Source organism: Acomys minous (assembly GCF_964271855.1).
Source record: "Acomys minous genome assembly, chromosome: 13".
Taxonomy (NCBI): Eukaryota; Metazoa; Chordata; class Mammalia; order Rodentia; family Muridae; genus Acomys; species Acomys minous.
This window is the reverse complement of record NC_140495.1, coordinates 16,531,583-16,557,909: the sequence shown is the minus strand read 5'-3', so window position 1 is coordinate 16,557,909 and position 26,327 is coordinate 16,531,583. Positions and strand designations below refer to the sequence as shown.

At 47.3% G+C, this 26,327-nt stretch overlaps 1 protein-coding gene across 4 annotated transcripts; it reads left to right on the top strand.

The window, feature by feature from the left end:
• Window positions 1-7,634: 7,634 nt before the first annotated feature.
• On the top strand, window positions 7,635-9,256 carry IQCF6 (IQ motif containing F6). 4 transcript variants are annotated; one of them, XM_084752331.1, is made up of 2 exons: window positions 7,635-7,907; window positions 8,839-9,256. In XM_084752331.1, the coding sequence occupies exon 2, from the start codon at window positions 8,880-8,882 to the stop codon at window positions 9,201-9,203; it is 324 nt and encodes a 107-aa protein (XP_084608457.1). In that variant the 5' UTR covers window positions 7,635-7,907; window positions 8,839-8,879; the 3' UTR covers window positions 9,204-9,256. The 4 variants fall into 4 exon arrangements, with proteins under 4 accessions (XP_084608457.1, XP_084608455.1, XP_084608456.1 ...); XM_084752329.1 differs by having other exon boundaries at window positions 8,835-9,256; XM_084752330.1 differs by having other exon boundaries at window positions 7,635-8,233.
• Window positions 9,257-26,327: the final 17,071 nt, after the last annotated feature.

Below are 26,327 nucleotides of genomic sequence, written 5' to 3'. Positions count from 1 at the left end.
AGCAGGACACTTGTGAGACAAGAGCTGCAGAGGCATCTGCCGGGACAAACGGCTTCTTCTGAAGGGCTCCCAGTCATAGCCCAACAAAAAAGATGATAGGCCTGGCTGCTGGACAAGCACAGTTCCTATGAAAGGCATACTATAAAGGCATGTACCACCGGGTGTGGTGGCACACACACCTTTAATCCCAGCACTCGGGAGGCAGAGGCAGGTGGATGGCTGTGAGTTCGAGGCCAGTCTAGTCTACAAAGCAAGTCTAGGACAGCCAAGGCTACACAGAGAAACCATGTCTCACAAAAAAATAAAAAATAAATAAAAATAAAAATAAAAAAGGCATGGAACTAGCTCTCTTTCCTTCCCCTCAGGGCAGAATGCTGGATGCCCTGGTGCTGCAGAACAGAGAGTCCCCTGCTGTGACCACTTTGTGGAAGCAGGTGCAGTTCACTTGTCGATGCAGAACATTTTCACTGATTCTTGGATGGTCACAAATGACTTACATATCTGGTCAACCCAGTGTGATGGAGAGAAATCCTTACACAGGCAGGCCCATCTTTGTGGGATGCCTCCATTTGAAGAGATGTGACCAAATGGCCAATCATAAAGGCTATGTGACGCTAAGGAGGCCTTTGTTGCATTAGAGAGCCTGGAGGAGCCATAGATATGGGTGGACCAGAGACGGTGGTATCTTGGATACCTGTGAGAGGGTCAGCCTTACAAGCAAACATTTCTTTAAGGATGGTGATGTAGGTACGAGCCTTCGTGACATTCCAGGAGACAAATGCTTCTTTATTCAGGGTGTACAATTCTCACTGGCCCCTCTGCCCATAGGCTTCTGGCCCTGGACTGCCAAAATCCTTGATGTCTAGTAGATGTCCTTTTTTTTTTTTAAATTAGGCTTTAACTATATTAAATTCTAAGCCATACTGTCACCATTCTCCTCACTGTAATTGTGTAAGCACAGCCACAGAGCCCATATTGGTAATTTGGCAGTAATCAGTAACCTCCCCATGGGGAGTATTATCTTTATATTTTCCAACAGTTTCTCTTATAATATAACAGTTGTTAGATTATTATCCATTGGTCACCAAACTGGGGACAGGTGGAAAGCTATGGCCACCTTATAAGAGAGGAACCTTTTCCAGAAGGCAACCCTACCATGCTGCTGCTCCTACCCACTGAAATCCTTGTGTATAGTGGATTCCATGGGGCTTCATCCAAACTGGACTTTCCCACGAGTTAAAAAGAACCACAACACAGTGCCCAGAGACGCAGCATGTATCCAGTGCCTTTGACCTCCCGTTATAGTCAACCAGCCAAGGCCCTCTTACTTCCGTTCCCCGTTAGGACATATCCATGCCAGCAAAGATGAGCTGCTTTTATTCCCACAAGTATGTTGCTTTTGTTGGCAGGTGGTGAAGTGAGCATCCAGCGCTATCCATTCAAGCTATCGAGATGATACAGATTTAACAAACACACGAATCTATCGTAGCATAGCCTTGTGTTGACGTGACATTTGCATGAGATTCTGGCCCAGATGGCCGGCGTCAGATGGCTGAATTGTGCTATGTGTTCCTGTGTCTGTGTACCTGCGTGCCTATCTGCGTGTCTACATTGTATGTCTGCATAACAGGGGAAGGGGTCCGTGCCATGTAAGAACAACCTGCTGCGGGTATAAATAATTCTGGCCAAGCACAAGCTAATCTAACAGTTGGAGGCTCAGCAAGTACAGATATTAATAACATCACTCCCACCCTGGCTCTGAGTAAAGAATGTGACCTGTTCTCTTTGGCTCAACCCTACATAATGGGGTGAATGGCTGTGTACAACATTTCGGCTCATAGCAAGTGTCTTCATATTATTTGTTTAGTTATGATGTTTCCGAAGGCCGAATGTCTCCACCGTTCACACAGTGGTCACCATCATTGACAAGGTCTGATGCCGAAGCATCAAGGGGCCACCGTGTTCTCTGGCTTCTGGTTAACTTTCAGACTCTGCAGAAAGTAAAGGGTACTATAAAGTTCTTCATAGCTGTAAGGCGGCAGAGAGCCAAAGAACGTCCCCAAGCGTACATGGAGCCCTTCTGCAAGTCCTGGGAGCTGGGGTCCATGCTCCTCTGCCTTAGCTCCAGGCCTTAAGGAAAGTCTCTGTCACAAGGTGATCACTAAGATAACAGAGCGAAGACATTGTTCTCCACACTCAACAAAGCACGCAGGTCTTTTTTTTTTTTTTTTGGTTTTTCGAGACAGGGTTTCTCTGTGTAGCCTTGACTGTCCTGGACTCGCTTTGTAGACCAGGCTGGCCTCGAACTCACAGCGATCCGCCTGCCTCTGCCTCCCGAGTGCTGGGATTAAAGGCGTGCGCCACCACGCCCGGCAAGCACGCAGGTCTTATAAGATTATTTCGGGAAATTTACTAAAAAAAAATCAGTGATAACATACTCTAGGCAAGGAGGGTGATCTTTTAGAATTCTCTCTCTCTCTCTCTCTCTCTCTCTCTCTCTCTCTCTCTCTCTCTCTCACACACACACACACACACACACACACACACACACACGGGGGGCGGTGGAAGACAGTGTGCAAGTGAGAAATAAGTAAATAGATGTATATTAAAAACAGAATCAGCTAAGAAGCTGGCTCATGGTGTATGTACATACATGCACACATGCATGCACACACACACACACACACACACACACACACACACACACACCTATAAATCCCAGTAGTAAGTATGCCAGCCTGGGCTACACTGTAAGTTCTAGCCTAGCTGGGGATGATGGGGGGCAGGGGGGATGGCCTCACTAACAAGCATGGGGATTTGAGTTCACACACCCAGCATCTGTGAGAAAACTGGCACAGTGACACACATCTGAGACCCCAGTGCTGGGACTCACAGACAGGAGGCTCTCTGGAGACTCACCAGACAGACAGCCTAGCCAATCAGTGAGCTCAGAAAAGCATCAGGTAGGGACGTCTTTCTCTCCTCAAAGCTACTCAACAATGTCCTGAAACGTAAGCAAGGAAGCGAACTAAAACAGACCCTCTCTATCTGGAGATGACAGGGCCTTGTGTACAGAAATCCAGGAGCATCTAAGGAAGTACTGGGACGGATAAATTGGCTCAACAAACCTGCGAGCTGGAAGTCGAACACGGAGAACTCATTTGCATTTCTACATGTGGAGAGCCACAGAGTCCTTTGTGGACCCCCGCCTCCACATGGCGCCCGGCATGCAGCCGGAGCCACCTCGATTTAAACAACCCCTTATTTGAAAAAGGCCCGCTGCTCGCGAGCCTATCAGAGCGTGCGACGTGTCTTGGTGTGATTGGCTGGTTGAGTGATATAAATGAGTGTGAGGGGAGTGGCTTGGGGGGATTTTCACCGAAGAGAAGTAGAAAGGCCTGAATAAAGCTGCTTAGTAGAAGAACCGGTGGTAGTGTCTTTCTTGCCGGTCAAGCGAGGCGCGACATCTACATGCTAGCAATAAATGATGCAGAAATGAAATTAAGAAAACAATGCTATAAATAAGAGCACTGGAAAAGAATAAAATTGTATGGAGTAAATTTAACCACGCAGGAGCAGAACCTGTATCCGGAAAAGCGTATCGCACTGTGGGAAGAAAGCAAAGAGGATCTAGTATGTGCAAACATATCCCGAGTTCACAGGTAGAAAAGTCATCTGTAAAGTCAATGTGTTCTTATTAAAATTTTCACTGTAGCCGGACGTGGTGGCACATATCTTTAATCCCAGCACTCGGGAGGCAGAAGCAGGTGGATCGCTGTGAGTTCGAGGCCAGCCTGATCTACAAAGTGAGTCCAGGACAGCCAAGGCTACACAGAGAAACACTGTCTCAAAACAAAACAAAACAAAACAAAACAAAACAGCCAACCGACAACAACCAAACAACCAAACAACAACAACAACAACAAAAAACCTACAGGTAGTGGAAGTTGCTCTTCCTTTATTAAATTTTTTTTTGGAGGGGTTTTCAAGACAGGATTTCTCTGTGTACTGTTAGCTGTCCTAGACTTACTTTTAGACCAAGCTGGTCTTGAACTCACAGTGATCCACCTGCCTCTGCCTCCCAAGTGCTGGGATTACAGGTGTGCACCACCACACCTGGTTCCTTGATTACTTTTTAAGGCTAACATGCAAAGTAATGGATGTATTATTACATTGTCATACATATTCGTGCTCTAAGTTATTTAAATGACTTTAGTAGGAAAATCAGGTTTGCATGTGCATGGCATAGAGGATGTGTTTGAAGGCAAATTTCATAAGGAATTGACTTTCCACCTTTTAATGTTTCTGTATATCAAAATTTTAGCAAAAATAAAAATAAAACAAAAGCCGGGCACAGTGGCACACACCTGGGGAAGCAAAGACAGGCAGATCACTGTGAGTTCGAGGGCAGCCTGGTCTACAAAGTGAGTCCAGGATAGCCAAGGCTACACAGAGAAACCCTGTCTCGAAAAAGAAAAAAAAAAAATCAGGGGTTCATTTCACCTCTTGCCTTAGTCCTTTTTTGTTGTTGCTGTAGTAAAGGACCCAGAGCCAGATAATTTTATGAAGAGAGAAGTTGACCTAACTCACACTTGGTGAGATTCAAGGGCCTGGCTCATGGTGGATGGCATCTGAGTGGTGGAGTTGTTGGGAAAGCCAGAGGGCAATTCAGAAACCAATTCCATTTTTAACAGCTCTGCCTGGGATCTTTTCAGGATTCCTGCTCCATTGATCCATTTGTAGGGCAGCGCCTCAATAACAAGACCTCTCTCTAAGACCTTGCTCTTAAATGTCTCATTGCCTGGCACCACCGTCTTAGGGACCAAGTTTACAACACACAAACTTCCTAAAAGTTGGAGCACCCTGGAACCGTGGGGCCAGACCACAGCACTCTCCAGCACACCTGCTGCCACCGTGGAACTGAAAAATGATGTGACCTTAAAGGGACAGGTGAGGTTTTTGGGTTTTTTTTTTTTTTCAAGTTCATCCAAAGAGGAGACAAAGCCAGGATACCATGGCAACAGGATGAAGCCGAGAGGTCCATAAGGAAAAGTGGGGAGTGAAGTGGCATTTGGGTCACAGCAACCTGGCCTCATGGGCTGAGTCCAGGAAGATGGTCATGTCCATGGCTGTCTCCTCTGTGTGATCCGTTCGAGAGAGATGAACTTCTGATGACAGCGCTGGGAGTTTGCTACAAAGACAAATGCCTTTGGGATGATTGGCGACTGTGCTCTGTTCACCCAGCTAGGCAGCCATTAACAGAAGAAAGGTGAGTTCTTTGAACAGGATGCAAAGAAGTTTGCTTGGTTGGACCTGAAACCGGTCCAGATGGACAGTTTCATGCTGGTACACGAGGCAGCAGGACCCTCAAATACATAAACAGGAGCTGTGGATGGTGTATGGTCCTATAGCCATTTACACTAAAAAAAAAAAAAAAGCCTGTGCAAAAAAGGGAGCAATCACACTGAAGCCAGAACAGCCTTCCGAACCCCAAAGGGCTTGCACCATCTCTGTATTGCTTTTTCCTTTGTTCCTGGCTCACTGGGCTCCAATCCCAGTCCTGAGCCTTGGAAATGCAGTACTTGGTGAGCTCCCAGGAGATCCGGGCCACAATGGCATGCTCCCAGCGTGAAGAGACAGATCCAGGACCTGAAGCTTATAGCATCTAGAGGGCCACTTTTCAGAAGAGTACAAAGCATACAAAATTGCAGATACAAAGCTAAGCGAACATTTAGAACAGAAAATCACTCCCAATCACCAGCTTTTGAGCGTCGGTCGGCAGCTCATGCCCATGATGTCTCTTTTTGTTGGCTGCCTCTGTGATATTTTCCTACATCTTAAGCTGCGTGTACTTTGAGTTCTCCTCCATTTTATATCATTTTCTGAAAAAAATTTATCATTGACACCTGGCATGCTTAAAGCATGAGATATTTCTTTATATTACTACTCTTTTTCCTGGGCTTGGCCCAATAATCAGAGATTCTGAGAACTCTTTTAAAAATCGTGTGTGTGTGTGTGTGTGTGTGTGTGTGTGTGTGTGTGTAAGCTGCTTGCACATGTGGATGCCAGAGGTCAACTTCTTCTTTTTTACAAAGATTTATTTATTATGTATACAGATCTCATTATAGATGGTTGTGAGCCAACATATGGTTGCTGGGATTTGAACTCATGACCTCTGGAAGAGCAGTCAATGCTCCTAACCTCTGAACCATCTCTCCAACCCCCCCCTTTTTTTTTTTACTTATTTTTGTATCTGTTTATTATGTATACAGCATTCTGCCTCTATGCCAGAAGAGAGCACCAGATCTCATTATGGATGGTGTGAGCTACCACTTGGTTGCTAGGAATTGAACTCCTGACCTTTGGAAGATCAAGCAGTGCTCTTAACTTCTGAGCCATCTCTCCAGCCCCCAGAGATCAACTTTTTTTTTCTTTTACTTCTTAAGATGCCTTCCTTAGTCCCTGAATCCTCCCTTTAAGACAGAGCCTCTCCCTGAAGCAGAAGCTCACCATGCTCACCATTTCAGCTAGGCTGGATTACCAGTGAGCGCTAAGGATTCCCCTGTCTTTAGCCATTCTCCCAGCTATGGGTTTATGGGTGCATGCCACTATGCCCAGCATTTTACATGGGAAGAGAGGACCCATCTCAGGTCCTTATGTCTGCATGATCACTTTACCCACTGAACTCAATCTTCAGTCCCAATCTTGATAAATTCTATTTTTACAAAACTCCCATCAGTAAAAGAAAAAAAAAATGACTGGAGATATAGCTCAGCAGTGGAGTGCTTGACTAGCATGTGGAAGGCTCTGGGTTTAGTCTCCAGTTTAAAAAAAAAAAAAGGTGGGGGCTGGAGAGATGGCTCAGAGGTTAAGAGCACTGCCTGCTCTTCTAAAGGTCCTGAGTTCAATTCCCAGCAACCACATGATGGCTCAAACCATCTAGAATGAGATCTGGTGCCCTCTTCTGGCCTGCAGGCGTACATGCAGGCAAAGCATTATACGTAATATATAAATGACTGAATAAATAAATAAATAAAGTTCATACTTGTACTATTGCATGACTGAATAAATAAATAAATAAGGTGAAGAAAAAAAACAGTCATATGCGTTCATACTTGTACTATTGCATTGCCACGTATGTTTTCAACAACGAAGAAGTTCAGTTTTAGTCAAACACTGATAAGGGCTCAGCAATTAAGAACACTTACTGCTCTTGCAGAGGACCCAGGTTTGGTTCCCAGCACCCACATGGCAGCTCACACTACCTGCAGCTCAAGTCTCAGGGGATCAGATGCCTTCTTCTGGCCTACATAGGTCCCTACATGCACATGGTACACATATATTCACTCAGGCGCACACATTTAAAAATAAATAAAAATTTAAAAATATTTATGAAAATAGAATCTTCAGCTTGGGGGAATCACGTGCCTGGCGTCAGGAAGAACTTTCTCCAGTAAGTTTCTGGCTCTCTGTTTTCCAAACTCTTACTTTTCCTTTCCAACCCACACACTTTTGGTGCCAGGTTCTTAGGGACACGTTGATGTCACAATAGTAGCACCTCTGTCCTTAACGCCTTCATACTGTGACATGGGGTGAGTGAACACAGCAGCTGCAGAGTGACAGGGGTGGCAGAAGTCCCTGCTCACACGGGCAGCTGCAGTGAACACAGGGCTGTGCTGTTGATCCAAACCGGCCCTGTTCCAGCTCAGCCTCCCCTTCACCCCAAAGAGGCTGTCTTTCCATAGACATCGCCAGGAGGCATGACAGAGGAGGCTAGAGAAGAGACCGAGGCCCTGTCTAACCAAAGCTAAGAAATGTAGACAAAAATGTTCATTTCTATTGCTTCACATTGCCTGGGACTCTTCCAGAAGCCTTGACACTGGAGCCTTCCCAAACCTACAACGGCTGTGAGTGGCCCTAACCTCACACCACCTTACCTGAAAGTTTCCTAACTCCACTGCTACCAGGAGGTCCCAGGGAGGGGAGTACTTGAATTTAAAAAAAAAACAAAAAAAAAAACCAGCAGGCAGACAGGGCCTGTGAGAAGGCTCCTGTGAAGGTGGGTGGAGTCCAATGATGGGCAAGTGACTAATAGTTGAGGGCGGGGCCGAAAACCAGGCTAGCCTAAATGACAGACAAGTGGACTCTAAAGACCAGGGCCATGGATGTACAAACTGTGAGTACAGCCCTTTCAGAAGGGACCTGCCCAGCGGATAATGAGCAGTGTGTAAATGTAAGTAGGTGCCTTAATTGGGGTTTCTATTTCTGTGATGAAACACGCTCTGACCAAAAAGCAAGGTGGGGGAGGAAAGGGTTTATTCGGCTTACACTTCCAGATCTTAGTCCATCATGGGAGGAAGTCAGGACAGGAATTCAAGCAGGGCTGGAGCCTGGAGGCAGGGGCTGCTGGAGAGGGGTTGCTGACTGACTGGCTTGCTTCACGTGGCTTGCTCAGCCTGCTTTCTTACAGAACTCGAGACCACCAGGCCAGGGATGGCACCTCCCGCCATGGCCTGGGTCTCCCTGTTGATCACTAATTGAGAAAACGCCTTACAGCTGGATTTCAGAGGCCCTGTCCTCGGCTGACGCTCTTTTCTTTTTGATGCCTCTTGCTTGTATCAAGTTAACAACACAGAATCAGTCAGTACAGTGGGGGGTTGAAAAATAAGATGAATGGGGGGGGCGGAACAGTCTAGAGTCAAGACGGCAGGACAGCCCAGGCCAGGTCCCCTTCCCTCCCAAGTACCAAGTAGGGAGATGACTGGCACAGAGCTCCACTGAACATCTCCCTGTTTTTTTCCTCCCCTCCCCCCAACCCCGCCCCACCCAATCAGTTAGAGAAGACAGTCATAAGGATTCAGTCATGGTGGCGTGGCAACATGGTCCGCCGAGCGCTACTGCACGCAGCACTTGGAGCATGGGCCATCCAGTGCTGGTGGAGGTCAATGCAAACCAAGATGTTGGAGCAAAGGCGGCGCTTGGCACTGAAGCTCTACACCTGCCAGGAATGGGCAGTGGTGAAGGTGCAGGCGCAGGTTCGCATGTGGCAGGCCCGCAGACGGTTCCTCCAGACGCGCCGAGCGGCCTGCACCATCCAGTCACGCTGGCGTTGGCATGCCAGGCAAACCCGAGGCAAGATCCAGGGCCACTATGAGGTCAGGGCCAGCCAGCTGGCGCTTGATATCGAAATCCTTATGGCCTAGGGTGCCGGCAAAGCCAGGGGGGCTGGATCTCCCTCCCAATAAAGACACTTACTGACCAGAGACTCACCCTGCGGATATTGCAGCCACAGAGAACTGCAGCCCCTACCTTCCATTCAGAAAGATTCCCTGGTACGGAGCAGTGTCCCTGCCTGCAGAGACCCATCCTAGGCCCTTGCTCCTAATGTCATACTTGGTCCTTCTTGCACAAAGGGACTGCAAGGCTCAGGCCACGTGTTGATGGGTTGGGGTCCCCTCCACCGTGGGAGTAAGCCATTGACTTCTCTCTTCTGCGGCTCCTGCCTAACTAAACACATCCATTCAGAGTTCAGCTCCAGAGGGCCTGGCTGTGGCAGGGCCAACTGGGGAAAACAGGGATTCCACAGCCTGAGCCATAGGACCCTGAGGGCCAGCACGGGGCTTGGCAGGGGGCCAGGAGGACAGCACACCTCAGTGGAGCAGCAGCAGGACACACATGTGTCCCTCGGGCTTGTGGGGGAGGCTGTCTTCCAGAGACAGCCCTCGGGAAGGCCAGAGCTGAGTGGAGAGGCAGCAGCTGTGACTGCTGCCCGTGTCCCCTGAGGCTGAGCATCAAGGCTTCTCTCTCCGCGCTGGCCACTCCCTGAGAGAATCGGGCATGGCTTGGGAGTGGAGAGGGGCAGCTGGGGTGCACACACAAGCGGGGTTATGACTGGAGGCCATGGCCTTGGCCTCATAGCCTTCAAATTCTGCTGTCCTCAGAAGCAGCTGTGCTGATCCTTCCTCAGACTGCCAGCCTCTGCTGGGCCAGCTGCAGAGGCTGCTGCCCGCCTTAGCTTTGCCTGGTCTTGGTTCATCTCATCATTTCTGCGTTGTTTCTAAGCTTAAGGTGCCTTTCACCTGGATCCCTCAGGAGTCTAAATCTTCATCCTAAAAAAAAAAAATAAATAAAAATCTGAGGTCTAGAGGCTGGAGAGATGGCTCAGCTGTTAAGAGCACTGACTGCTTTTCCAGAGGACCTAGGTTCGATTTCCAGCACCCACATGGCAGCTCACAACTGCCGGTAACTCCAAGATCTGACACCCACAGACACATGGGCAGGCAAAACACCAAGCGTATAAAATAAAAATAAATTATTTTTAAAAATCCTGAGGTCTACCTCTCCCCAGGACCTGTGGGTGGTTGGCCCTGCATGGGGAGTAGGAGGGGCAGCTGGTGGGTGTGCAGGAGGCACAGGGGTCTTCATGCATCGTTGCTGGAGAAAGTTTGTTCCAATCCCAACTCCCCCTGTGTGAGGCAAAGTGTGTGTGCATTCGGAAGTGTGTATGCATACATGCATGTGAGTGCATATGTGTGTCTGTCTGTGTATTCCTGTGTGTTTGCATGTGCAAATGTGTATATGTGCTCATTGGGGGGGGTGTGCGTGCGCACGCATATATGTGCCTGTGTATTCACGTATGTGTGTTTGCATGTGCAAGTGCGTATGTGTATATGTGCTTGTGTGTGTGTGTGTGTGTGTATGCATACATGTGTATCTGTACATCTTTGTGTCTGGGTCTGTATCTGTGTCTGAGTAGTAGTAGCAGTTGCTTCCAGATTAGCAAAGGCTCAGAGTTCAGTTCGTCCTCATCACCTCCAGTAGCTACAGACGGCAGTGATGTATCTGGGCATCTGACCTTCTGAATGGATGATGTCATTCTTCCAAGGGACCTCCCAACCACCTCCAGGCACAGCTCTCTTCCCACTCTTCACAGCCACGAGTGAGGTGAGATGGGTAAGGCATGAAGCTGAGAGTGACGGAAGTTCTTCTAGTCTGGCCTTGCTGTTGCCGTCCCAACAGTGAGAAGCATTTAAAACCTGGGCTGTCAAGGGTTGAAGACTCTGATCCTCCTTCAGAGAGAACATTGGTCTCTCCCAAGCCATTAAAAAAAAAATACCCCATGCAGCCCGAGATTCTCCCTTAAGTTTGCCGGTGTCAGGCCTGGGCATCAACTGGCCACAACTGGGAATAGCTGAGTTCAATGCTTTTCAACGAGCCTGTGCAATCTGACCTGGAGACCTGGAATTTATATAGAATTCCAATGTGAAGCACGCAGGCTCAGGGTCATCAAGGCTTCAAGCTCTGCATTGACCCAAGAGTGCCAAGGGAAGTGAGGCTCAGGAGGGAGGCCCACCCTGGGTCAGAAACGTTTGGCAGCAGAAAGACACAGCTCTTCCTGGTTCGGGTGCTGTGGAGGGGGCAGTAACAGCATAGACAGGACTTCTTGTTCTACAGGGCGTAGAGAGGGAAGATGAAAGCATACCAGTCCAAACAGCAGAGGCTCAAAGGCTAGACCCGGAAGGATGAAGACCCAAGGAATTAACTACCGCATCTGGTGCCCTGCCAGTGCTCAGAGGTCCTGAGGAACAACACACAGTCTGGGACTATAAGGGTGTGCTGGATGGCTCATGCCTTTAATCCCAGCACTTGAGAGGCAGAGGTAGACAGATCACTGTGAGTTTGAGGCCAGTCTGGTCTACAAAGCAAATCCAGGACAGCCAAGGCTGACATGGAGAAACCCAGTCTCAAAACAAAAACAAAAACAAAACAAACAAATAACAACAAAAACTAAGGGTGTGTTGGAGAGTCCCAAAGCAGAGGAATTGAAAGGATAGAGCAGTGACTGAGGAGGGAGGCTCCTCTTTGGCAGTCAGACCTGTGGCCGATGTCAGGTGTTCAAACAAGCCACCTTTCCTCAGCGGGGCTGGGGTTAAGGGATAGACATTTAAAGGCAGACCCCACAACCCCCTGAAGTTCCTTACCATTGCTGAGAGCCGAACCCCATAAAGAATGCCTCTTGAGAACATATGTGCTGAAACACTTAGTGGAGAGAAAAGGTACGTTTGCAGCTTCGGGACAGGGGTGAGCCCAAGGGTGCACTGGGAGGACCTGGAACCTCACTGGTGTTCCTTCCCTTGGTGACATATGCATTACTAAGAGGTATACGCCCCAGGTTGCCCTCCTTTTAGTAGAGAGAGCTATTAACCCTCAGACTGGCTCAGACTATAGGATTCTTAAGTAAGTAAAGTATCCTGCACATTGAAGGCCCCTCATGCAATGGCTCCTCGGATGGCATTTCCATCTCTTTGCCCCCAGAGTCTCAGGTTTCTCCCCTGATACAACTCCAAGGTCACCACTCTTATCTCTTGCTTTTCTGTATCACACATACCAATCCAGGGTGAGGTGGTCGCAGCCACTGCCATGTCATCCCAGGTACATTGACTGGATGGAACACGATCCCCATGCGCACCCCATCAGGGTGGAAATGTTTGGTGTCCAGACAGGAGCCTTCGGTCAGGCTGAGGTGTGTGGTTCAGCCGGCAGAGTGCTTGTTAGCATGCACAAAGCCCCGGGTTTGGCCCCTCAGTACCACAAAAGCTGGGCATGGTAGCGCGTGCCCATCCCGGAACTCGGGAAGTGGAAGGAAGGAAGGAGGATCAAAAGAGTTCAAGGCCGGGCACGAAGCAGGTCCTAAGTTATATGAGACATTAAATAAACAACGTCTTTGGTCAGCTATGCCTCTGAAAATTGAGTTTGTCTGATGAAACATCTAGAAACAAATAGAGAGGATCTAGAGTATACTCAAAGGGCAAAAGGTTTCTGGCCACCGCCATAGCTGTGCTTGTGAATTCATGTGACAACGAAAGACTCAGCACAGAACCGGACATTAAAGAGAGTGACTGAGCGTTAAAGGGACACCGCTAGGAAATAGATTGGGGAAGCTGGGACTTCTGATCCAAAGGAAGTTATTATCGTCGCTGGGGCCCAGGACATGACAGGAGGTAGAGAGTGTAAGGGGAGAGCAGAAAATATCCTGGCCACACAGGGAGGAACACGATCCAATCCACAGACAGAGTAGGAGGAAGGTGAGAGGCTACTACAGGCCCTGCCTGCTCCTTCCTCCCTGGGAAATCAGAGTGTATAACCTGGGAATTGTGTGGCACAGAGGTTGCACAGTGGCCAGGTCTTGGGGCTGGGAGCTGCCCTCATGAACCTAGAATCCTCCTCCCTTATAGGACATAAGAGCCATGATACCTAGACTCCCAAGACATGAGAGGAAAAAAGATGCCGTAAGGATTTGTGGTCAAAAGAGACCTGTGACGTGGCCAAAGAGCTAAACAGAATATGCACACCTCACCACCTGAGGCCATGAGCAGTATAGGGCTAGGTGGCGGCGGTGCCGCACGCCTTTAATCGCAGCACTTGGGTGACAGAGGCAGGCAGATCTCTGTGGGTTTGAGGCCAGCCTCTTCTACAGAGGGAGCTCCAGGACAGCCAGGGATACACAGAGAAACTCTGTCTTGAAAAACAAACAGACCTTTTGGGGCTGGAAAGATTGCTCAGCAGTTAAGAGCACTTCCAGAGGTCCTGAGTTCAATTCTCGGCAACCACATGGTGGCTCATGACCATCTATAATGGCATCTGATGCCCTCTTCTGGTATGTAGGCGTACATGAAGATAAAGCATTCATATACATAAAAATACATAAATAATTTTTAAATTTTTATTTATTTATTATGGATACAGTATTCTTCCAGAGTCTGTGCCTAGATGTCAGAAGACAGCACCAGATCTCATTATAGATAGTTGTGAGCCTCCATGTGGTTGCTGGGAATTGAACTCAGGACATTTGGAAGAACAGCCAGTGCTCTTAACCTCTGAGACATCTTTCCATCCCCCAATATTTTTTATTTGTTTTTGAGGACAGGGTCTCTCTGTGTAGCCTCGGCTGTCCTGGACTCACTTTGTAGACCAGGCCGGCCTTGAACTCACAATGATCTGCTTGCCTCTGCCTTCCAAGTGCTAGGATTAAAGGCGCGTGCTACCATGCCCGGCTTCCCCCTTTTTTTTTTTTTTTTAAAGAAAGAGCAAGAGTGGTGGTGCATGCCTTCAATCCTAGCACTTGGGAGACAAAGGCAGGTGGATCTCTACCAAAAAAGAAAGAAAGAAAAAAAATGGGAGTGAAGTGGGAGGCACCAGAGTTTCACCTGCTGGAGTGGGCAGAGAAGAACATGGCGTCTGGGAGAGATGCAGGGCCAACTGTAAGAACCAACCCAAGAAGGGGAAATCAGGACTTGAATGGTTAACGTGGTCAACTGCTGGACTTAGGGCCACAAAGGAGACACATCTCTGGATGTGTCTGTGCTGCTGTTTCTAGAGAGGTCTTACTAAGGAGGGAAACTCCACGCTGAGTGCGGACAGCACCACCTCAGGAGCGGGAGGCTGTGGACTGAACAGGAAGGAGAAGGTGAGTATCGGGTGAGCTCAGCTCCCTCAGCTTCCCAACTGCAGACACAACGTGACCAGACACATCGCTTCCTCTGCGGTGCACTGCCCACCGTGACGACTGGTGCCTCTCAGACTGAGAGCCAAAAGAAGTACTTCCTCCTCTAAGCTGCCTTTGTCAGGAATTTTGTCACAAAACAAGGAAAGTGACTAATACAGGGGATGTGAGTTAGACACAAGTGGCCATGAGTTGGTGGTGGCTGAAGTTGGGGAGGCCTCCTCACCCCACTTCTGAAATGTTTAAAGCTTCCACACACAAAAAAATTGAACGGTGAACAGAAACCCCCAAATCACTGACTGAAAACAAAGCAGAAACTCGTTTTCCCCTCCCAAAAAATGAAACGCAGGCACAGCAAGTTCAGAGAGTAGGCGCCCCATATGGTGTCTGCAGGGTCCCATTCCGTCCTTGTGGCCCATGGTTCCTCTCGGATAAATCCAAGACCTCTTGCTGTCCAAGTGACTCCCGTAGTTTCAGCACCCATGTTATGCTTTAGGAAAAAGAAGAGGAAGGGCAAAAGGAGAAACTGCTTGTATCCAGAGTTAATTCCTTTAAAGACCTTGCCTATGAGCCACACATGCCCGGCTACCTCCTCTTAGGATACATTGGCTAGAACTGTTACATGACCCTCCGAGCCACGCGGACTGCCATTGCCACCATGACTGAACTCCGGCTAACAGGCTAGCTTCTGCTGTGACCCAGCCCTGCGTTTCTCCTCACACATAGCCTGTTGGGCTTCAAGCAGCAGCTCTCCTGCACGTGTTTGTTCGGTGTTCCTGGTCACTCCTCCCCACGCCATGCCGGTGTGTGGGCATGCCAGCTCCTGTGACTGTACTCACGCTAATGGGAAGGGAGGGGTGGAAAAAAAGAACTTGCCAATTCTTACCTGTCATTTGGAAATGACACATTTCACGTCTACTTTCCAGTTAGCGCGTGTGTGTGCATGCGTGTGCGTGCATGGTGGTGGTGGTGGTTGTGTCCTCTTCTTCTTCTTCTTCTTCTTCTTCTTCTTCTTCTTCTTCTTCTTCTTCTTCTTCTTTTTCTTCTTCTTTTTCTTCTTCTTCTTCTTCTTCATCATCATCTCCTTCTTCTTCTTCCTCTTCTTCTTCCTCCTCTTCCTCTTCCCCTTTCTTGTCTTTTTCTAGGCATGTGTTCATGTGGGTATGTGCATGTGTACATGCAAACATACGTGGAGACCAGAAGTCAGTGTTAGGTACCTTCCTCAATTGTCGTCCTTATTGTTGAGATGGAGCCTCTCTCTGAGCCTGGCCAAAGAGCTCTGGAGATCCACCTGCTCCCATTACTGGAGCTACAGAGCCATAGGTACTGGGGGTCTGAGCTCAGGACCTCACAGTCACGCAGAAGACACTTCACCGACTGAGCCATCTCCCAAATCTCTTTTCGAGTGCTGGGGCTTAAACCTGCATGATGAGTATAACCTGTGTCTCTGGCCTCTTTATCCCCACTTTACTGGCTCAGTTAGGAGAAATGAATTATCAGCTTCCTGTGTGGCTGGAGAAAACAAGAATGCTTGTGAACAGATCGGTGTCCCTAAGCAGATTATCAACCTCTACTAAAATGAAGAAAAGGTGAAAGAAAGAAAAAAAAAACCCAAATGGGAATTAGACTGTATTCACTGGAAATGGGTAAAACTCATCTATTAACAGAACCACGTCTTGTTTTTTTTTTTTTTTAATCTAACCATATGTTGTTTATAATGGACACACCTGAAATTGAAGGAAGCTGTAGGCTGAAACTAAAGATCTGAAAGGTAACACAGGAAGAAGCCTGTCTTAGAACACATTTAGTAATCTCTCGAGACAGAAGAAAATGAAGACAAACCAATTACTCTCATCCCCCAAAGCTCGCACAGTCGTGAAGAGCAGGCGAGGAGCCACCAGGATAAGGGAGGACCATCTAGCTGGGTGTGGTGGCGCACGCCTCTAATCCCAGCACTCGGGAGGCAGAGGCAGGCGGATCGCTGTGAGTTCGAGGCCAGCCTGGTCTACAAAGTGAGTCCGGGACAGCCAGGGCTACACAGAGAAACCCTGTTTCATAAACAAATAAACAAACAAAAAAGAGAGAGAGGACCATCTCCTAGAAAAGGGAATGCAAGTATTGATGAAGACTGAGATGGGAGGAAGCTGAAGAACAAAGCATCGCAGACGGGCAAGAGGGAATGCTGCCAAGGCCGAAATGCCGTGCCTGGTTCCAGAACTGGGCTTCCAAGCATTACGCCACCTGATTCTTCAATGGGACTTGTAAGGGCCCTGATTAATATTTTTATTTTAAGAAACATACACAAACTCAGGGAAACACGAACACGTGCCTTTAAAGGGTAAAATGAGCACCGAAGGCCATGGCATCCTTTACCGCCAAGATAGGTTTTATGGGGGCTGGAGAGATGGCTCAGTGGTTAAAGGTTCTTGCTGCTCTTGCAGAGGACTGGAGCTCAGTTCCCAGCACCCACATCATTTAAGAGCCACCTGTACATGTGTAACCCCAATGCCCTCTTCTGGACACTGTATGCATGTGCACACATGTGGCATAGACACACACACACACACACACACACACACAGACACAAAGGAAAATTAGAGTTTGACAAGACAGGATCTACAATGTGCAGCTGACTCTAAATATTAGAGTGGAAAGCGTCACAGCGCAGCACAGCGCTCTGTGACAAGGCATGGCCTGACAAGTGTGTTACAAGAAGAGAATCGGGGCATTTTCAATGATAAATATAGACATAAAAATCCAAATAAGACACCAGCCAATTCCAACCACAATTCCAGGAAATCAAGGATGGAAACACTGAAAACTCTATCCCCACAGCTGACGGGAGGGGGCAGATGGTAAGGTTAACTTTATAAAACTGTGTGTGTTTCTCAGTTTCTCTCTTAACCGGGCTATCACACCCTCTTATATTTGTTTAATAATAAGCTTCACATCACAATAACTGAGCAGTTATTACTCTATTCTTAACCCTCTAAGCTAATTTGGTTTCCTCCCAGAGCACATCCCAGAGAGGTTTGCACCTTGCAGCTTTCTCTGTGCCAGCTTCCTCTTTTGATTGCTCTTGGACCTCTCTGTCTGTGGCTCAATCCCTTAGTTCCTCCTTGCAGTCCAGCCCTATTCTCTCCCCTGCTCAGCGACTGGCTGTAAGCTGATTTATTGGCATATCAGGGGACAACTGGCGAGCACTGTTTACGAAACACGGAGACAGGAGATTCTCAGAATGAAGATTGCAATAAGAGGTACAGAGATTAGCATTTGAATCACACAATAACCTTATGCGTATAGGCAGACACAGCGGTAACGCAGGAGGCTCAGGCAGGAGTTCAAAGTCAATCTGGGACTAGATAGTGCGATCATGTTTTTGTTTGTTTGTTTGTTTTAACAGACAAATAAGGAACCAGGTGTGGTGGCTCATGCCTGCAAGACCAGCACTTCAGAGGCTGATGCAGGAGGATTTTCATGAATTTGAGTTCAGCTGGTATTACAAAGTGGTGTAGGAAGCTGGGAGGTGGTGGCACACGCCTTTAATCCCAGCACTAAGGAGGTAGAGGCAGGTAGATCCCCCATGAGTTTGAGGCCAGCCTGGTCTACAGAGTGAGTTCCAGGACAACTAGGGCTACACAGAGAAGCCCTATTTCAAAAAGAAAAAAAAAAAGACAAATTGGCAAGGAGTAGTTTTTTTTATTGCTAATCTTGTCAGATTAATTATATTGAGATATGCTTAGGAGATTTTATTATTATTATCATTATTATTATTATTATTATTGTTGTTGTTGTTGTTGTTGTTGTTGTTACTATGTGTGTGTTATGTGGTAAAGGGCTGTCCTTGTGTCAGAATTGGTTCTCTCCTTTCACCATGGTATCTGGGGTTTGAAGTCAGGTCCATGTGGTCTGCACAGCAAGCTCTTTCACCCCCTGAGCCATCTCAATGGCTTGCCTGGGGAATCAATAAACCATGCTTCTAGGTGCACTTACGTGCAAATCTCCTATGCTATTCAACTCTTCTTTGCTGTGACAAAAATGGAATAAACAACCCAAAAGTCCTGGCCATGATGATACAGCAAGTTAAGTTCGAGTCCATCTCAGGCTCCACAGAACACTGTCCCGAAAACAAAGCAAAACAGAAACATACGCAGCAATCTCTGATGTGCGTAGGCTTAACAACAGAGCATCAAAGTACATGAGGCAAAAGCTGAGGGACCGGCCAGGGAAAAGATGAATCCACAGTATTAGACTCCAGGGCTTAAACACTCATCTATCCAGGAGAGCCAGAACCAGGAGTGAAAAGGGCAGAGTGAACTCAACAGCTTATCAACCGAATGTAATCAGCCAGAAGCCTCCGCCAGTACAGCTAAGCTAGAGAAAAGACATGAAGGGCTTTGGAAGCAGGAAGGAAGAAAAAGAACAGTCTCTGCTTGCAGGCAATGCCATCTTATATACAAAACCCCCCAAAACAGCCAACCAAAAAAAAACCCTGGGAGACTTATAAACGGGTGCAGTAAAGTTTTGCAGGCTACTGTATGGAGGGAGGGTGCCCTGCCTGTGGTGTATAGCCCCCCCCCCCCACTGAGCACAGGATGAGCTGGCCAGTGGGCAGGGTGTCCCTCTCCTCCACTGCCACTCCCTGAGTGCTCAGTGAAGAAAATAGACTTCCTCCACAGGCAAGAGTGTGCAAGTGTCTCCACATCTCTTCTGGGAGCTCCGAGCACGCTTCTGAAGTCAACATATGAGCGTTTCTAGTCGCTAACGGTGAATTCCTGCCCAAAGCCCGCTGCACTATCATACCACATGTATTTAGGGAGAAGTTTTCAAATATGTATTCATGTTCATGTTATATGTACGTGTGAGATTTCCTGAGTGTGTGCATAGGCATCCCAGTGCGCCTGTACCTGACTGTTGACCAAAAGAGGGAGTTGGACAGTTTCGAGTCACCATGTGGGTGCTGGGAACCGATGTGGGTCTTCTGAAAGAAAAGTAAGTGTTCTAAAGCCACTAGGCCATCTCTCCAACTCCTAGGATTAATTTGGTTTTTAATTCTAGGCATATTGGTGTTTTGCCTGCATGTAGGTCTTATATACCACGTGGCCTCCTACTACCCTCAGAGGCTAAAAGAGGGCATCAGATTCCCTGAAAATGGAGTTACAGATAGTTTTGAGGTGCCATGTGGAGACTGGGATTTGAACCCAGGTCCTCTGGAAGAGCAGCCAGTGCTCCTAATCACCGAGCCAACTTTCCAGCCTCGCTAGGAGTACTTTTAATCAAAGAAGTTGAAGACCAATACATTGAAAACCATAAAACATTGATCAAAGAGATTTCTGACAGAAAGGGAAAGATAATCCAAGCCATGGTCAATAATTTAAAAGAATTCATATTAAAATACCCTCCCGAGCGGAAATAGTCCACAGGTGCAGTGCTACTCCCTACACGGGCCAGGCCGTTCCCACAGACTCAGGAAAGGAACATTCTAAACCTCACAGGAAACTACAAAAGACCCTGAACTCCCAAGGTTATCTTGATCAAAAAGAACAAAGCTAGAGGCATCACAGTGCCTGAATTTAAAAATCTTTCAGGCGAGAGAAATCACAACAGTATGGTACCAGCATAAAAGCACAAATAGTCGAACAGAATAGAGGCCTCAAAATACATTTGCATAGCAAGAAAGCAAATGACTTGATTCCCTTTAAAATTTTTAAAATTTATTTGGTGTGTGTGTGTGTGTATATGAGGGGTGGGTGGGTGGGAGAGAGAGAGAGAGAGAGAGAGAGAGAGAGAGAGAGAGAGAGAGAGGAGAGAGGGAGAGAGAGAGGAGAGGGAGGAGAGAGAGAGAGAGAGAGAGAGAGAGAGAGAGAGAGAGAGAGAGGAGAGGGAGGAGAGAGAGACAGAGAGAGAGAGAGAGAGAGAGAGAGAGAGAGAGAGAAGGAGGGAGGGAGGGAGGGAGGGAGGGAGCCCATGCATGGGTAAGATGACCATGCTCATGGCCTGACGTTGATGCTGAGTGGCCTTCCTCTTCCTCTGTCATTCTCCAACCTGTTTTCTGAGACAGCGTCTCTCACTGAACTTAGAACTCATTGATGCAGAGAGACCAGCTGGCCAGCAGCCCACAGGGGTCCTCCTGTCTCTGCCTCCCCAGCACTGAGATTACAGCTAGGCACTAACGTACCTAGCTTTTTACAGGAGTGCCAGGGATCTGAACTCAGGTCCTTGTGTTAGCTCAGCAACCACTTCACCAACTGAACCAACCCCCTCAAATAACTTGATTTTTAAAACGAGCAAAGGCCATGACTAGATAGTTCCCAGACGAAAGCGTAACAGGCAGGCTGGGGAGATGGCTCAGCCGTTAAAGGCTAGGCTCGCAACCCAAACATAGCCATCTATAGTGAAAACGTAACCACTACCAAACTTCACTAATCATCAAGGAAATGCAAACGAAAACCAGAGTTACTGCCTCATACATGTTAGAGTGGCGCATAAAAGCGTAATGAGAGCCAGTGAGGGAGAGGTTAACAGATTCCTCATACACTGTTGGTGGGAACACTGCTGTGGAAAAATGGAACCATATATAGATTCAGCAATATAACATCTCAGAGTATACCCAAGGGAAATAAAATTAGCACATCGAAGAGCTATCTGAAGGCCAGGAATGGTGGCACACATCTGTGATCCTAGCATTCGAGAAGCTGAGACAGGAGGATCTCTGTGAGTTCGAGGGCAGCCAGAGTGACAGTGAGATCCTGTTTTTGAGAAAGGAAGGAAGGAAGGAAGGAGAAGAAAAGAAGAAAGAAAAACCAAAACCAACCAAACAAAAGAATAAGAGAAGGTAGGCGGGAGGAGGCTCCCGATCCTGCGTTGTGTTCACTGAAGCACTATTTACAAGATAGGAAATTAACCTAACTACCTACAAATGAATAGTAAATGTGCTTTTCCAGTGAGATGTTTATAGACAATAGGCTGCTATTCAGCCACAAGCAGGAACGAGATTCTGCTGTTTGTTACAATGGAGATGAGCCTGGTGCACATCTAAATGCAAGGGACTAGTCAGACAAAGAGGACCACGGCAGGACCTCATCTGTAAGTGGAATCTAAAACAGGGAAAGCAAATAGAAGCAGAAGACGTGGTGATGCTTGTCTGTAAGCCTGGCACTTGGGAGGTGGAGCCAGGAGGAGCCAGAGCTTAAAGTCAACCTTGGCTGCACAGCAAGTTTAGGCCAGCTTGGGCAACAGGAGATCCAGTCTCAAAGACAAAGCAAAGCAAGACAAAACAAAATAAAAAGTCTTTTAAAAAAATCTCCAAGAAGCAGAGTAAAATGGTTACAGCCAGGGCTTGGGGCTGGCAGTAGGGGGAGGAGAAACTGTTGTTTAAAGTGTAGGCAGGGGGGCTGGAGAGTTGGCTCAGAGGTTAAGAGCACTGACTGCTCTTCCAAAGGTCCTGAGTTCAATTCCCAGCAACCACATGGTGGCTCATAGCTATCTATATTGTGATCTGGTGCCCTCTTCTAGCCTGCAGGTGTACACGCAAACAGAACATTGTATACATAATAAATAAATCTTTAAAAATAAATAAATAAAAACAAAGTGTAGGCAGTTTCGGTTTGAGCATGTTATAGTCGATGAGAATGTATCATCCCTTCCAAGACTGCTGAGAGAGGTCTTCCAAACCTCACACACAGGAGGATAATTATGTGGTGTGTTGAAACATAGTTGAAGTGGTAATTTTTTGTCATTTATAATTTACCACAATTTCAAGAATCAATTGTGCATTAACGCACTAGCAGAAAACAACTGGAAAAAGTGTGATGGCCGTGGAACCGCTACAGTGGGAACTAGAAAATAGCACTGGAGTTAAGGCCGAAATAAAGAAGCCGGCATGCCAAGCCCGGAAACTGAATGACAGTACTGTTAAGATTACCGTTGTCTATAAATTCATTTCCCCTCCCCCCCCCCAAAGTTGGAAGGGCTGGTGTGAAAATTTATGTTGAAATGGAAAGACCTGGAAAGACCAAAGGAGTCTTGGGCAGAGAAAGGAGAAAGCCAAAGAGCCTGAGCCTTCCTCATCTGGAGACTTACTCTAAAGCTGTAGGATTTTGACACAGTGATGTCTCTTGGGATAAACATGTAAACCATCGAGACACAACAGAGTCTGCCCGAGCCACGTGAGGCACCTCAGTCAGCAAACGCTGGAGGAACTGAGGATTTGTGCCACTGAGACTAACATTGACTCCCACCTCGTGACATACCAAGAGACTAATTCATGAAAGACCAAAACCATGAAGGGAAATGAATAAGAAAAAAAAAAAACTCTCCAGTCTCTCGAAGGAATCAGAAGAGGAGTGGCAGTGTGAAGACGGAAGCCCCTTCCTCCACAGTGGTGATGTCCCAGCCTGCCTCACTCCCACGGTTGACTGTGGCAGCACTGCCAAAATGACAGGCCGGGGGGGCCCCAGGACCTGTGCCCTGTGTGTGTGGACCTGAGAGTATCAGGGCACCCCCAGTGTGCCCCTGAAGGTGAGTCATTCCTTCAAGACAGCAAGAAGGTTGACAACGAGTCAAACTCCGGAGACTGAAGGAATGTTTACCATCAAATGTCACACCAGCTCTTTTCTTAGGCTTAGAGGGCTCCTTCTGGGAGGGAAACATCTTTTGTGGTGAAGAAATGTATGTAAAGTTCAAGAATTCCTTCCAATTTTACTTCAGATTCATTTTCTTCAATTAGAGTCAAGTAAAATTACATCTACTAAAAAAAATAGACATATGGCATGATCCCATTTTTATGAGAGTATTTCTATCTCTCCTATCTGTAAAAATGCATAGAAATATGTCTAGCATGCTGTACCAGAAATGTTAATGACGGTTATATTTGAATCATGAAACTTGAGGTAATACTTTAATTTTCTTTTTTGTACTTTTATGCAAGGCTTAAACTGTTTACATGGAGCATATACTGGAAAAAAGTGGGTTTTCTTTAAAAAAAAAAAAAAAGCAACCCTAGGAATGGTGGAGCATCCTTTAATCCTAGCACTTAGGAGAGAGAGAGGTAGGCAGATCTCTGAGTTCAAGACTAGCCTGGCCTACATAGAGAATTCCAGGACAGTCAGGGCTACATAATGAGATGCTGTCTCCATCATCATCATCATCATCATCATCATCATCATCATCCCCATGCCATCACCACCACCATTACCACCACTGTCACCACCATCATCATCCCCATCCATCACAACCATCTTCACCACCACCATCACCATCATCATCATCATCACCACCATCATCTCTGTTGAGACTTGGGGTGGAGACAGTTTCAGAGGGTTTTGAGGCCCTTGGCAAAACCTCTTTTCCCTTCCCGCCCGTGAGCTTCCCACTAGCAGAGGAGGCAAGACAGGTTAGTTGGAATGGGACAGCATGGGGAAGGTGTGTGCACCTGAGTGCCACTCAGGGACATGTTCTCCCAGGACGCTGGGGGTGGAAGGGTTTGGATCTTATCCCTGACTCCATGTCATTCTCTCTGGCCCTCATGCCTTTGCCCAGCACATCGTCACACCCCTCCTTGGATAGAAATGGTGCCTTAAGGCTACGCTCCTGGACAGGGGTAGAATGTGGGGGAAGCATCCATCATCAGAACTGCCCTTGTGATGCACCCATCCCCCTACTCTGCCATACCAAGACTCGGGGTACTAGAGATGCCTGAGTCACTGTTCCACAAGTTCCACGACTTACGGTTTGGTACGATACATGTCCACAAGATAGAATGAAGGGCCTCCCTGCTGTTGTCACAGGACCAGAGCAAGGGTCGGATACAGGAGAGATGTAGAGCTGGGAGGGTCTTTGAACAAAGCCATCAGTGAAACACCGACACACGCAAACTCTGGCTCTTGGAGATGCAATGGTGCCATTCAGGCGGTCAGCTCACCATGGTGGACAATTCCGGGGATGAATCACAAACGTTTGGTATATGTCGTCCTCAGACCCCAGAATGAACAGGCTACATTGAGGACTCCGTGTTGAGCATAAACAAACCCATCAGAGCCCTGTGCTCCTGTCCTTTTTCAAAGAGAGATGCCAAGCTCTGCGGGAGGTGGGATGTGGGATGTAGCATTGGAGACATAAACCCAGGCCACTGAGGACTGGAAGTGGGACTTGGAGTGAGAGATGGCAAGGCGTGGTCTTCCTAATCTGTGGTAAGAGTTGGCGGGCAAACACCAGGCTTCACTGCCCCGGGCTAGGGAGATAGTTTGGCCAGGGAAGTGTTAGTGACGCAAGCATGTAGGTCTGTGTTCCTTAGCCCAGGCAACAAGCCAGTGTGGTGGCTGCACTTGTAATCCCAGCAGTAGGAGCACTGAGCCAGGCAGGTCCTGGGACTCACCAGCCTATTGTCAGTGATTTTTTTTTTTTAGGTTAAGTTGTCCCACCCCCCAAACAAGATGGACACTTCCTGAGGAATGACATCTAAAGTGACTTATGACCTCAGCACGCATGTACACGTGCGTGCTCTCACATGCACGCACAAAGATTCACTGCCGCAATACTACAGGGTGGGGAGGGGGTGGCCACCGACTATAATCACAAAGCCTGTACCCACCAGCGCAGGGGAAGAAGGGTGTAGTGGGCACGTGAGAGAACTGGGCCCTAGGAATTCTCCACCTATTTCTTGTGTTTTTCTCCAGATTCCTAGACCTCTGGCTCTTCTTCCCTTTAGATGGTGGCACCAACAGACAGATTCTCCACCATAAGGTAGCCTTTGCTTAGCTGTGTGCCCAGGCCTAATATATATCAGGACTAATTACCATTAAAACCAATATTATTTTTTATTTTATTGCTTTAAAAGGAAAACCCCTGAGTGATACCAACAAGGGCACTCAGCTTTCCCGGGAGTTCAGAGTGAAATGGAATCCACTGTCGATGGAGGATGGCAGGAAGACTCAGGAAAAGTAACAACAACAACAACAACAAATGTTGGAAACCGAGATCGCTGCTCCCAGCACCATGGTGGCTGTTCCCTGGGAATGGGCCTGCGTTCTCTGGGACTAGCACCTCTATTCTGGCTGTTCTAAATGTCTCAGCATTATGAACAGATGAAAATACAAGAGTCCTAGATTAAATGAGAAAAAGTTATTTTGTCTAAAAAACAAAGACTTTTACTATAGGTATTTTGCAAACACGGTGTGGGACATATATCTATACTTGAAAGAAAGAAAGAAAGAAAGAAAGAAAGAAAGAAAGAAAGAAAGAAAGAGAGAGAAAGAAAGAAAGAAAGAAAGAAAAAAAGAGGAAATGTTTTCTGTTTATGACCTCCACAGCTAGCTGAAAAGACCATTTTTCTATCGTGTTAGCTGAGAAGAAGCCATCCCTGAAGTTTTCTTTTTCTCTTCTTTTGTTGTGTTTGTTTTTCAAGACAGTGTTTCTCTGTGTAGCCTTGGCTGTCCTGGACTAGTTTTATAGACCAGGCTGGCCTCGAACTCACAGTGATCCGCCTGCCTCTGCCTCCCGAGTGTTGGGATTATAGAGGTGTGCAACGCCACGCCTGGCTTGAAGTTTTTTGTTTTTGTTTTTTTTTATCTTTGTTTCTACTTTTCTGCTTGTTTTATTAAATTTGTTTATTCATTCACTTTACATCCAGATGGCAGCCCCCTCCCTCCTCTTCTTCTGGCCCCACCCTCCTGTGTTTCTACTTTAAAAAATTGTTAACCCACATTTTCCGGAGACTCACCAGCCCACTGATGCAAATTAGTTCACTTGAAAAAATAAATGTCTCTGGCTGGTTTTCTCACCCAGGACTTTGTCCCTGTGAGCTACCGATGCCCTGCCTGGAGTA

What these genes read in the sequence shown, in the direction of transcription:
- IQCF6 (XM_084752328.1), top strand. Translation starts at nt 8,129, where the DNA reads ATGACAGACAAGTGGACTCTAAAGACCAGGGCCATGGATGTACAAACT. An exon ending in ATAATGAGCAGTGTGTAAAT is followed by an intron (nt 8,234 to 8,834) that starts GTAAGTAGGTGC and finishes CCACCCAATCAG; the next exon opens with TTAGAGAAGACAGTCATAAG.